Here is a 13556-nt window from a genome sequence, read left to right as displayed (position 1 = left end):
GGCACCGCATTGCATCCATTAAATTTGACCAAACCACTGAAAAGTGGGTTAAGATAGAATCCAAATCTGTTGGATCTTTTGCTGCCTTGTTTAATTTTTCTAATAAGGCCAGTTGTGTTTTATGTAGTTCTTCCCTAATTTAAAAAAAGATTAAGTTCAGCAGCAGCAGCTTTCAGGTTTTCGGGGTTTTTTAAGATTTATTACTAAGTGGGAAACACAACCTCTGAGGCACAGAGGTCATTTGCTGCCGGACGGTCACCTCATCACACAGAAGATCCTCCTCAGCCAGCTCTTTCACAGTTCTGTTAGCCAGGAAGGAAATCATGGGACACGTGATTTCTATGTCAGCCATATGAAAATGAGCACCCCACAAACACAGCAGAAGTGTCCAGTTTTGCCACATCAGTGGTCAAATTATCCACCTTAGGCAGCGGTGTCTGCATCAGGTCTTGTATGAATCAGAAGGCCAGAGGTACCAAACAATGTTGTGGTGTATCTTATAAATGTTGTTTTGACATCACATACTCTATTTGTAAGTGTTTATCGTCATTTTCCAGCAATATGGGGAAGCTGAAAGACTGTAGCCCATATTCATAATTGATAGAATAGATATATACAGTACACTGCAGGTATACTCACATACATTGTGCACTTTGACTATGAGGTCATGACAGTCAAATAATCTAAGCATAAACAACCGAGAGCTATTAATTAAATGAATCACCCAGCTTTGCATGAAGCCACAACTCTGAAAACAGAAAACCACCAATGATGTAACAAATTAATCTTCAAAGGTGCTGAAACACTGTAATCTCAGAGCCACTAAGCAGGTTTCAGTGTGGAGGAGTGACAGCTCTAGACCCACCCTGAGATGGATTTCTTATCAAAGTAGGTCTTGACACCATTCTGCAATTCACTATAATCCAAGGAAAATAAGTGCTTTGGATGGAAAATAAAATGCAGGTTCAGCAGTGTACAGTATGTGTTGCACATCTCCATTATGAACTGGGGGTTTAGCTATGTAAAGATATAATTAATTTTCACTTTATGTCAATCTTGACATACCTTGAAACAGAACTAAATATAATTATATTGAATATTTTTGAGAATAATAAAATTATAACCCGGCAAACAGTATACAGTATGTTGTACAGTACTGGGAAGTTGTTGTCAAGTAGAATGTAGAATAAAGCAAGTCTATCTACAGTATCAAATGCAGCAAGTCAAGTCTATTTGAATTATCTGAAATGGATACAGTTTCAGAAGAAGATTACTATTGAACAGTTTTTTTTCTGCATAAATTGAGTGAAAAGAAACGAACAATATAAACTGTCTAAAATGTTTACACAGCAGTGGACATATAATGTCCTTTTCATTTTGTTGCAGGAGTCTGCAATGTTGAATACTGTTTGAAATGAAACAGTCATCTCTATCTGCTTGGAACTAACACTCTGCATGTTGGATGTTGGAAGTGCTGATGGCAAAACTTCGACTTCAATTAGAAGTAAAGGAAATTGTGGTCACAGAAACCACTGTAGCAGCAGCAATAAACTGGAGTTCACCCAACTGTGATGCTTTGACTTCTTAAAATACAAAGGGAACCAATCTACAATCCACAAACTCACGTGCAATCTCCATAAATGTAAATGTTTCCTGACAAAGAAATGTATTAATTCCATTCTCAGTATATTGAAATGCATAGGGGATCCCATGAAGTAGTAGTAGTAGTCAGAATTTTCAACTACTGGAAGTGCAAAGCTATAAAGTGTAGTATAGCTGTGGATTATTAAGATCACTTTATTGGCCATATACAATTTCTTGTATGACGAATTTGTCTTTTCGCAGACCCCAGCTTGGTATGTGAAAATGAGACACACAGACAGGGAGAGAAGCTTGGGATGCTTCAATGCTGCTAAGGTCAACCTTGTTTATTTAATCCGGAGACTGTGGGAATGTGAAAGCTGCCATGCTGAAGTTTTCTCCCTTGTGGTGACACAGGATGTGTCATGGTTTTTCTCACTAGTCTCCTCTGTTCTCTGACCTCCAGCACCACAGCCTGCTTTCTCCAAATGGTGTGTCATCCAGGTGGGGCTGCACATTGGTGGTGGAGAGGATCCCCATTACCTGTAAAGCACTTTGAGTGGAGTGTCCAGAAAAGCGCTATATACTGTAAGTGTAAGCAATTATTATTATTATTATTATTATTATTATTATTATTATTATTATTATCCCGACCTGAGCTTTGCTGACCAGCTGCCCCTGCTGGATACTGGCCAGAGAGCACCTCCCCGAATGAATCGTACAGGCATCCTCTCTATGTCCACTAGAGAATGTAAGTCATGAAAGTTTACTAGCACTGCTGGCAAATTGGTTGAGGATTCTGTGGCGTCCAAAGGCTTTCCAGGTGCTTTAAAAAGCACGGTTCGTTTCTCTGTCCAGCTTCCCTCTCTCTCAGTGCAGGACATTTTATCTATCCAGCCATTTCCTAATCCAGTGCAGGGTCTCGGTGGGGGAGCCAGAGCCTATCTCTCCAAACAAAGAACACAAGGGGAGATACACGCCGGACAGGACACCAGTCCATCACAGGCCACACACAGACACAAACACACTCACACCAGGGCCAATATTCCCAGAAGCCAATTAAGCCACTGTGCCCTCATGTTTTTGGACTGGAGCACCCAGAAGGAAACTGTGTTTGCATGGGAGGAACACACAAACTCCACACAGATAGCGACCCAGGTATTGGGCCCAGGACCTCAGTGCTGCAAAAAAGCAGTGCTAACAACACCCACCATGCCACCCAACGTCTGATCAAAACCCATTGAAACCAGCTCTAATCACAGACATAGCGAAAAACGCAAAAAAAAACAACAACTAGTGCACAACGTCAGTTTAATAGCAACACACTCTTGCAATTATGTTTCTTCAGTTCTTCTTCGGCTACTTTCAACTTGTAAGAAATAAAGGGTCCAGTTAATAAAATAGAAATTGAATGGAATAACTGGTTGAAGATAAAGCAGAAACAGTGGACCTTTCCTTTCATGAGCATTGTGTCTGTAATCACCTCCACAGATGAAACAAGGCAGCCTATGATGACTTGATATACACTATCTTTCTGTGGCAAACAGAAATGCTGGAGCCAGAAAGTTAATGCGGAACTGGAAGATGTACATTCTTCTTCCACCATATGAAAAATGTTTTGCTGACATATTGTTTTGATATATACATTATTATAAATGACACCCTGTAGGGTTGAAAGCCGAAATTTGTATTTTCTTCTCTCAAAATATATATACATGTTATTTAAGAGTTCTTCCAACAACAAGAGAGAATGTTCAGAATCCATCTGAACAAATGGTGCACAGGTATAAATGCTCCACATACTATGTACAGTACATTACTACTGTACCTACAGGACTGGCATGACCTTTCGATCTCCTTGTCCTACTCAAATATTTTTTCTGCATCTTTCATTGCTTTTCTGCCCAAGACCTCTTCTTGATTAGTACAATGTTTTGAAGTTGGCCTTCCACTTACCGTGTGACTGTATTATTTAGTATAACATCTTCTTTTTAGAATCTTTTTTTATTAGGTTTTTATAAAGTTTTCCTGTTCATTTTTGCAACAACCCTTGTTCAAATCAAGACCAAAGTTCAACCACCCTGCCAAATAAATGAATGAAGGTGACGAAATATATATTTTGAAAATGCAAAATCCAAGACAATTTTTAGGAATCCTCATGAGTGAAATATACAAATGGAAACATTATTGATAATCTAACAAAACCAAAAGCCTGTCTAATGAATATCTTATCATGCAACTGCTTTTGTAGAACTATCCAAACATTGTCAATCCACCCACTGCCAAGAAACCTCGTCTTGATGGGGGTAAAAATGTGAGACAAATGTCTTTTTTCAATTCAATTCAAAATATGATTGAAATGAGTACAATTCATCCCCAGGGGGGCAATTTAAGCAGCAAGCGGTGCCATATACAGTACAACACAAGACCAAAAAACAAACACAGCAAAAAACATTGCTAAGCAAAAAAGTATACATACAGTAGATACTGTATAACAGCAAACACAGAAGTAATTGAAAGTAACAGTGTGTAGTATTTGGGAAGATTTTAGGACGTGCACATTTGTGTGTGTGTGTCAGGTGGGTGGCGGATCTGCCCAATAGATATCATGTTGATAAGACTTCTTCACAGTCATTGTTTGCATTCCAGACAGCCTCTGGAGCAAAGCCGAATTTTCTTCTGTTTGTCTTGCATTGTGGACAGCGAAAATGTCTTCCTGAAGCCAAAAATTCAAAAGACCAGTGAAGGACATGAGATGAGTCTTTAATGATGACACGGGCCTTGCTATGGATCTAATGGACATATCAGGAGTCGTCAAGGCTCACCAATGATTTTGGAGTTGAGGTTTACAACATTTTGAAGGTGATTTTTGACTGAGTGAAGGGAACCAACCGATAAGAGGAAAGTTTGACTACTTTTGATAAATAAATGTTGAAAGTTTGATAGAAAATGTTGAAAGAATTATTTTATGGACACCAAAATGGACTCAGTTTTCAAGTCCTGCTGGGATTTTTTCACAATGACATCTGTGCTCTCAGTGAACTTAAGTTTATCATTAAACATATCTGTAACCTTGAACTACGATACGGACTCACCATGGATTGTTGGGGGAATGGTTTTTTTCCCAGCAGTTCAAAATACTTGCCGAACAAAGCGGTGATCAAAATGTTGCTTATCACATGAGGTAAGAATTTCTCAAAGGCTGCCCCTGCCTCTGTGACCTGTATGTAATATGAAATAGGTGTTATATTAAACTACACTGGGTAACGCTAATCTGAAAATGTTGCTAGTGTAAGAATAATAATTTTACTGTTCGTTCCACATCCTTTTGGAAGGGTTCTGTGTGACACACGTGCTCAGCATACCCTTGCTTTTTCCCATTGTTTGGATTCGCTGTTCAAGAAATTGTATTTGAACCAAGTAAATGTATTTGTCATTATTTCTAACATAGAGCATGCAGTTAAATTTGTTTTCCAATTAATCTTCAAGTGCACCAAATTATATATATATATACTCTGATTTTAATGAATGAATGATGAGCTTATATTTCTATTGCCAGTTTGTTTAGAAGAAGGTAATTGTTTATTGTAATGTACTTGATAAATTTGTTAGGAAAATGGATGGAATTGTGTATTGGAAATAGGAGTTTTGGAAGTGATTAGCATTAGCCCACATTAACTTGAGAGTTTACTGCGTTTAGACCTTTGGTTGTATATCCAGACTGTTTATTTTAAGATTAAGTGAATGAGTTGGACAGTTTTAATGGGTTTTCAATATCTTTATACCATTACACTGCGCACTCTCGCTGGTTGACTCCACACACAGAGATTGACTGCCCCCTTGTGGAGCAAAATAGACATGGTCTCTGCCGGGTCGGAAAGAACCTGCCTTCCCGGGTCGGGGGTCAGTAACTCAAAACCCTCGTCCACAGTATATTATTTAATCCCGTTATGTATTCCTATCCTATTTAAAGACCTGAATTAAGAAATTAAAAATTAATTCCACACATATTTACAAGAACTTGCATGACGAAACAAAATTCACAAACCAGAAGATTATTCAGTCCATTTGTCCGGATGAGGATTGATAGTTTCTCCACGTTTTTTAAAATTCTTGTTCAACCAAATTATTTTTTTAGGTCGTATACGCATCAAGAAAAGGATATTAAAAATATATAGATTTTTGACATACTTTCCCATCACGCGTTGTTCCCAAGTATTTCTAAAATAAGAGAATTAGCCAACAATTTGTTTACTAAATATAGAGTTGTATATACATATATTACAAAATAAATTATAACAAATTTAGACAAAATTAAAAACTGGGAAGCAGGCAGATGACACTAAACATAGACAAGCGCAACATATTGTACGTGACAAAAACTATAAATATAAATTAGGAACAGGTAAATACAGTTAAAATGGTACTGCTGTTCAGAAGTTATCCAAGTGAAAAACCAGAAAAACTCTCGGCCACTGCTGGGATGAAGAAACATAAACTACGGTCTTGAACAGAGAGGGCTACGAGGAAACTTGATTAAATGTATTTCAAACTGACAAAGTCAAATCTTTGTACTTATTCTAAAGACTGCTCTTTCGCATGTAAGTACTTTTGATAACTGATTTAAAACTACAAAACCCCATTCTCTTAACGAACTTTCTACGCTTTACGGCAACTGCCCTTAACCTTTCGGAAAAAGGAAACACTGTCGTAAAGCAAAGTCACTGTCGTGCTTGCAGCTCAGGAGTTTACGGTTGTAGACGAAATCCACGTGCGTGCACTTCTGGAGGAGCAGGAGCTGGGGTAAAGAGATCATTACAAATAAATTAACGTATGGTGCCAAACAATCATACTGATAATAGAACAGTTGAAACTAATTGAAGAAAAACTAAACCTTAAATCTGTCAAAATGCTTGATTGGAAACTCCGATAGGCTGGAAGTTGGTTTTGGGAGTGTTTGAAAATATTCCCTTATGTTAGGGTCGTAAGAGATAGCTAAAATATTGGATGACTTTTTAGTAATTTATTTAATAAATGTGATTCGTACCCAGTGTGAAAACTAAATATCGCTCTCTAAGACTCTGAACTGTATTATTAGGTCAGGCAAGCGATCTGGCTATACTGTACGTACTTCTATCAGCATTTTATGTCTGAATCTCATTACGTTTTTTGCGATAGTGATACCTGGAGTAATAGCTGGCTCGTTTTTATCCAAAAGTAAGGGTGACGTTAGTAAAGTATTCGTTGGGTACTGGTCAGTTATAAGAACAGTTATAATTGAGAGAAACATTATCATGTGTGTAAAAGCTGATAATTACCTTGTACTTATGGTACTTGACCAGAAACGTAATCTGTTTAGTGCTCCTTGGTCTCATTTTAAAATCACCTCCACATAGTTTCCACTTTTGCTCTGTGGTTCGTGTTTAGCTGTTAATTCTGAAGAAATCCGCTGGGTTAAACCGTTTGGTTATTAAAAGCCTTCGATTCGGATTGTTATTTATTTAATATATTTAAAGCTAACTTAATCTGTCATATTGAAAACGTTGTTGTTTTACTCTCTTCTGTCTTTGTATTTATCCCATGAGTTATACAAAATGTAAAGTAGTAGTATATTTCTTTCGGCAGTACAATAATTGCTTACACTTATATAGCGCTTTTCTGGACACTCAAGGCTCTTTACAGGTAATGGGGATCCCCTCCACCACCACCAGTGTGCAGCCCCACCTGGATGATGTGACGGCAGCCATAGTGCGCCAGTACACTCCCCACACACCAGCTATCAGTGGGGAGGAGAGCAGAGTGTTGAAGTCAGTTCATAGATGGGGATTATTAGGAGGCCATGATTGGTAAAGACCAATGGGAAATGTGGCCAGGATGCCAGGGTTACACCCCTACTCTTTTTGAGAAACACCCCAGGGTTTTTAATAGCCACAGAGAGTCAGGACCTTTGTTTTACGTCTCATCTGAAGGACGGCGCCTTTTTACAGTATAGTGTCCCCGTCACACAGGGCCCACACAGACCGCAGGGTGAGCGCCCACTACTGGCCCCACTAACACCTCTTCCAGCAGAAACCTCAGCTTTCCCAGGAGTCTCCCATCCAGGTACTGACCAGGCTCACACTGCTGAGCGTCAGTGGGCTGCCAGCTGTGAGTTGCAGGGTGATATGACTTCTGCAAAACCTCCATCATGTTCTAGTCCTGAAAGTTCGGCAATAATATAAAGTTATCTTAATATCAATTTGGTCTAACCAGCGAACCCGGCAGATATTATATTTTATACTGTAATGTTTGTAATGTCAAAACGGGTACCATACAAAACATTTAAAGAAACCTAGCCTTTCTACAGACAAACAGAATATGCCCTCTTATTGATCTTAAACTGGTAACATTCTCTTTTTTGTCAGTTTTATGCAATACAATCTGCGGGAAGTTGTACCCTAGTTTTCTTCTCTTATGGGTTCCTGGGGTAGTTCGGCTAAATTGGCGCGTCTGCGTATCGGAAGAGCCGTATTCTCTGAATCTTCCCCACCATACATCCTTATTCTCTTACCTGAGTTTAGGCGGATACAGTGAACTTGCCTGAGACGCCGCCAAGTAAGAGCCGGCTTCCATTTCCAGACGACTTCAGGATGGCGAAAAGCTTGAGGAGCAAGTGGAAGAGGAAGATGCGTGCAGAGAAGAGGAAGAAGAACGCTCCGAAGGAGCTGGCGCGCCTGAAGGCGGCCCTGGCTCTGGACGGGAAGGGCGACGTCTCCATGGGCGACATGAAGGAGGTGGCCACGGTGGTGTCCCCGGAGACGCTCAAACACAAGACACGGGACGTGCCGATGGAGGAGGAGGCCGGTGAGTCGTCCTGTTTCAGCATCGTAGGGCTGTTGAATACTTAAGAAGAGGAACTCGATTCAATTCAACTTTATTGATCATTGTACTTACGCCGGTGCATGGAGCAGTGAAAAGTGTTTCTCAGTAGTCACTCAGGTGCAGTATGTAAATAGAACAGAAGATAAGACAATAGACAGTAACACAATAGCAATGACAGTGTAATAACATAATCTGCAATCAAAACTGTGCAAATAGAAGCAGAAAAGGAACAGGTAACAGTGCAGATACATTACGAAGTTCAAGTGTGTAGGCTGCATTTGGCCACTTGGGAGACCATGCCTTCTTTCTCATGGAGAATTGATGTCTTTTGAAGTTGTTGGAGTGGTAGCCCTTTTCACACATCAAGCCTCTGGATGTGAGCACAATGTCATTCCAGTTTTCAAGCAGAACCTTTTAAGTCTGTAATTTACATGCAAATAATGTGCTGCTTTAAGTCCTTCCGTTTAGCTTTGTCCTTTTACAGTAATTGAGGAAATTACGAAGCTGTCTTTCCTCTAACAAAGGTATGCCAGCATGTTTAGAGTTTGCTGAAAGCAAGTGTCATTACTGTATGACCTCAAAAGAGTCGGATCACACTGCATTAGCCTTTTCTGTTATAAGGTTAATTCATTAAGATTTGTTTTAATACTTGGTAACAGATTTTCACTGGTAATAAGCAATCAGTAAAATAGACGATGCTGTATCTTTGATGTAAGAAGTTTCATTCTTACATCTAAATGATAAAAAATCATGCTTTACCAGCCAGCACATAGAATTCCACCAGCCGGGTGTCTAAAAAAGTGAATTTTGTACTTTGTGCAGCATTGCTGCTACAGTACCCTGCATTAAAAGCACCACACTATTTTTTATATTTTCATTCAATGTTTTGAAACCATCCTGGCCTCTTGCATTTATCGGAATCTATCTTTGCAAACTTAATTTGTCCTCAACATCCATGTTGTGACGGTAGCACACAAAACATTGTCAGTTGCCTACACATCAGATCACTTTATTGGCCATATACAAGCAGCTGTAATAGTTTCTTCAAGTGACAGACTAAATACAACAAGAGCTGAATTTCTAATTCCCCAACCTGCTGCTTTTTCTAAGAATATAAGAAAAGCAACCAACTTGTTAGTTAAAAACGAATTCATCTTACCATGGCATCTTTCAAGAACCATCTGGATATCATCTTCAACAATATGGCTAGGTGTCTTGTTCCATAATTCCACTACTGCGGCTTAAAATGTCTTCAGAAGCCTTGTGTATCCTGCCTTATATACAGTATATACATGCGACAGTGTATATGTGCATTGTATTTGTTAAATATAAGTTCCATATTCTTTTTTTCATGATGACAGATTAAGGGCCCCGACTGTAGTTTGTGGGTAGTTCCCAGTGGCAGACTGCAAAAACGCCATGCGGCAGGCTTTCACAGCTGGTATTTGGTACTTAAGGTTTAATCAATAGTCCTGTAAGGTCAGGGTGTACTGCTTAGCTCCAGCTATACTGGAAACAGGCCAGAGTATTGCCCAAAGAAGTTCTGTTGTTTTCAGTGCTGCTGGCATAAAGTCTTAAAATATTAACAATTGAGTCATGCATCGTACTTCTATGTGTACCCAACTTGTTTCCTTTCACACACGTTTTCGTCAGTCTTTAGGAAATAAGGGGTAATAGCAGTACCCTGAAGTGTGAAATGCATGAAGATTGTTGTGTGTGTGTGCAGAGTTGTGTGCGCAGGGGGATTGACGTGCCCTTGCACGTCCTGGCGCAAGCCCCATGCGGTGGGCACTGACCCTCTCTCTTTGCCCTTGGCCGACAGAGAGCACCTCCAAGATGGAAACCGACAGCCAGCGCAATAAGAAGACTCTGCAGGACGAGCACGGCCAGTACCCTGCTTGGATGAGCCAGCGGCAGATGAAGAAGCTCAAGCAGAAACGGGGGAAAACGGGGAAAGCAAAGAAGCCTAAAGGACTGGCTTGGTGAACATTTGGTCAAGGGGCGTTGTGTTAGTATAAAGAGCACGAGCATTGGAGGTCAGGTTCCTACAGACTTATCCTTTGCAACCTGATATGCGTACCTCATAGATCACATCAGCTTCTCTGTTTTGCCTGATGGGGAAACAGTTGCTTTAATCTAGTGACATTGTTTAAATGTTGCACATGTATTGGGCAGTGGTACTGTTAATTATGTGTAATATGCGTATATTTGAGAAAACGCAATCTAATAGGCCATTTTTGATTGTGCTTTGTTTGGAAGAGATTTCAGAGGGGGGGGGCGTATGTATTTAGCAGACTGCCTTTCGTATGTATCTTTTAAATTGATAGCATCATAAATAACCTTGGTTGAAATCTCATTGATTAAATCATAGCACTGATGTTCTTACAAATTTTCATCTGTATAACATTGCATATTATAACCTGATTGGTGAAAACCAAGAGCCAAAGGATATTTTAACCACCGAGCATTAATTGGTTATTCCTTTCCTGGGTTTCAAACCTATTGCAGCAAAACTCTCAGCTCCTGTGTAGAGTCTCCTGGCTGTTGAAGGGGAACTGCAATGCTATTTTAAAATTTTGGTGTTAGAATTAGAATTGATGAGTGCATTTCAAACCACAGTTAAAGTGAAGTGTATACAATAATTTGTAAGGATCTCCAATTTACATCTCAAAATAGATTAAGTTTCCAGGTATGCGCAGCGGCACGTTCTGCAGTTCATAATGAGGGAGCAAGACTTCCGGTGAGGCGAAGCAGACCTATTACATTGTAAACAAACAGGCTTGTGGATACATCTCTTCTAATCCAATAGAAATGTTGCTCTCAACGTCCAGACGATTTTGCTCAAATACAGCTTACTTGTTAATTTTGAGTACAGATCACATTGGAACACTTCTGCGGTGAAATATCTGCTCCACAAACTGTACTTATTCGCTCGTACATCTCATTACATCAGTCCTTACAGGGACTAGTGAGCACGAAGGGCCGCCTCACGTCACGATTCGTGTGAACTCTCACTCTGTCCCGTGGCGAGACCAGAGGTGTGCGACAACATGGAGACTATACAGTACTTTCACAAAGTTCACTATTTTGTGCTTTAATCGGTACTGTAGGTATGATGGGATTAATGTTCCCTTAGCAAATTAAAGCAGTCTAGAAAGATAAAGTAAGGCTTCAGTTCAGTTTATCCCAGGAATGGCTATTTAAAGACAGGAATTTGGGAATTTTTTTTTTTAAAGGTACAAACCTCATTGTAGGATTTGTACTAATACAAGAAGTGCACATATCCATACCAATCTTTAAAGGGTTGAGAAACTCATTCCAGTCTGTAACTGCTGGAGTTTTCAGGTGCTTTTATTGTGATCTATAATTGTTCGCATTTACTTTTATTGTGCCTGTTTGTAGTCTGATACAGATTACTCTGATGTGGTCCGTGTAATGACAAAATAATTTACTTAGCTGCTAGCATACAAATGTTATTTTCTATTTTTTTATGATGTGAATAGTTACCTTTTTACATTGTTGCCTCAAGGCATTTGAAGAACTATTCAAAGTGCAGTATATTTGCATGCAGGATATTTTTTTTAACAGAATACTTCTCAGCTGTATGTGTTGCTTTTTATTTGAAACTAAAACTTGTGTTGTTTAACACGAACATTCAAAACTTAGAGCAGGCCCAAGACCTGTAGGAGGCGGTGATAGCCACTGTGCCTTTTTACACAGGGGGCAGCAGACAGTACAACTAGCGGGTAAGACTGAGACATTACACTTCCATATGAGAAAAGAACTGTCAGGATGACTCTCCAGCCCTTTTGTTGTCATGCATATAAGTTTCTTCAGTTTTCCTAGCACAAAAAGCTAATTTAACAAAGTAGTAAAAAATATTTTAGTGTCTCCTTTTCACACATCTTTTTCACACCAGTCTTCTCTCTTGATTAATCTGCAAGCGCTAAAATGACTCCGTGAAAGTAGGTACGGTACGCGCAGGGCTGATCTTCTTTCTGTGACATTAAGAGGGTGAGAGAGGACGTGCCTCCCCCCTTTCCCAGCTGGGATGCTGGTCCATTACACCCACCCTGATCGCATGTACAGCTGGGTGGGCTGGAGCAACTGGAGGAGAGATCCTCACTCAAGGGGGAGCTGTGCTGTGCAGCAGGGTCTTGAACCCATGCCCCCACCATTGGCGAGACCAGAGAATTACACGCTACGCCTGTGAGGAAGTAACTGAGGTAAGATGATACTGTGTGAGTGTTCTCTATGGAGTCAACTCTTCCCTTTCAGGAATGCACCTGTACAGGTTAAGTCGTCGGTAATGGGAGCGCATTGGAAAGCTTTCTTTTCAGTGAGTGTGCTAGTGTGCACACAAATTGGTCTGGCATCCTCGTGTGTGTGACTTTTAATTTGTGGTAAATTGAAGGTAATGTACTTTTTTAAAAATTGATCACAGTGCATGTTGCTGCCACATGTTGTTTGAGTTCCCTGTTTTGTACAGGAGATCTGTTCATTCACCCTGTACATTAGTGATCCAGTGGATCTGTGTATTGTTTTGCAGTGTCTCTTATTTGAATTTATAATTCAGTAACGCATGGAAGCCTCCTTGGTGTTGAAGCTTTGGCAGGACAGAGCAGGGAGGAGTGTACAATTGGCCATATTCCACACATCATTAGTTCTAAATATTTCTGATTTGAATATGGCTAACTGCAGGTTTAATAGACAAAAATGAACAGCATAATCTATAGTACTGCAGGAGAGTCTAGGGTTCTGATGGATACAGAGCTCCGAAGCACCACGGGGTCTTCGTCTAAGATTTCCACAGGAGGGATTTTGTGATGCCAATAGAATTGTCACACATAGTCACCTTAGGTAAAGTTGTTGCTTGGAAGCACTTGGACTGCTGTGGTATATTTTTAGCACATTATTGTGTTTATTTAAGTCCTACCTTTTTGTACTGACAGCTTTTGGTGTCTATAATGTTTCAAAACAACAGCTAAAGAATTATTCTAATCTTTTATCAAGAGCTTTTCACATCAAACGTCTCAATGAATAGCAGAAATGAATGCAGAAAAATGGTTAAAAGGATACCTATAACTTTAAAAAAATGCTAGTAAATTGTTGAC

General features: G+C 39.7%; 2 protein-coding genes across 7 annotated transcripts in view; both read left to right on the top strand.

Moving 5' to 3' along the window:
• The window catches only part of LOC102688374 (1-phosphatidylinositol 4,5-bisphosphate phosphodiesterase zeta-1), a 78675-nt gene extending 77096 nt beyond the window's left edge, over nt 1-1579 (top strand). For 2 of the 5 annotated variants that reach the window (XM_069192675.1, XM_069192678.1), the window contains exon 13: nt 1387-1574. In XM_069192675.1, coding sequence (XP_069048776.1) covers nt 1387-1413 — 27 coding nt within the window. In that variant the 3' untranslated portion in view covers nt 1414-1574. Of the gene's footprint in view, nt 1-1386 lie in introns of all 5 variants that reach the window. The other 3 variants (XM_069192677.1, XM_069192674.1, XM_069192676.1) reach the window with 3 other exon arrangements.
• A 4710-nt stretch (nt 1580-6289) lies between these two features.
• llph (LLP homolog, long-term synaptic facilitation factor) lies at nt 6290-10831 on the top strand. 2 transcript variants are annotated; one of them, XM_069192673.1, is made up of 4 exons: nt 6330-6384; nt 7590-7683; nt 8142-8424; nt 10265-10831. In XM_069192673.1, the coding sequence occupies exons 3-4, from the start codon at nt 8211-8213 to the stop codon at nt 10426-10428; spliced, it is 378 nt and encodes a 125-aa protein (XP_069048774.1). In that variant the 5' UTR covers nt 6330-6384; nt 7590-7683; nt 8142-8210; the 3' UTR covers nt 10429-10831. The 2 variants fall into 2 exon arrangements, with proteins under 2 accessions (XP_015207501.1, XP_069048774.1); XM_015352015.2 differs by lacking the exon at nt 7590-7683 and having other exon boundaries at nt 6290-6384.
• Nucleotides 10832-13556: the final 2725 nt, after the last annotated feature.

The sequence above is a fragment of the Lepisosteus oculatus genome, chromosome 7, assembly GCF_040954835.1.
Source record: "Lepisosteus oculatus isolate fLepOcu1 chromosome 7, fLepOcu1.hap2, whole genome shotgun sequence".
NCBI classification, from domain to species: domain Eukaryota; kingdom Metazoa; phylum Chordata; class Actinopteri; order Semionotiformes; family Lepisosteidae; genus Lepisosteus; species Lepisosteus oculatus.
This window is presented reverse-complemented; position numbering and strand designations above follow the sequence as displayed.

Bases quoted from the DNA above. Each gene is read 5' to 3' on its own strand.
- llph (XM_015352015.2), top strand. From the start codon at position 8,211: ATGGCGAAAAGCTTGAGGAGCAAGTGGAAGAGGAAGATGCGTGCAGAG. The intron at 8,425-10,264 runs GTGAGTCGTCCT...CTTGGCCGACAG, and splicing joins GCCGATGGAGGAGGAGGCCG to AGAGCACCTCCAAGATGGAA.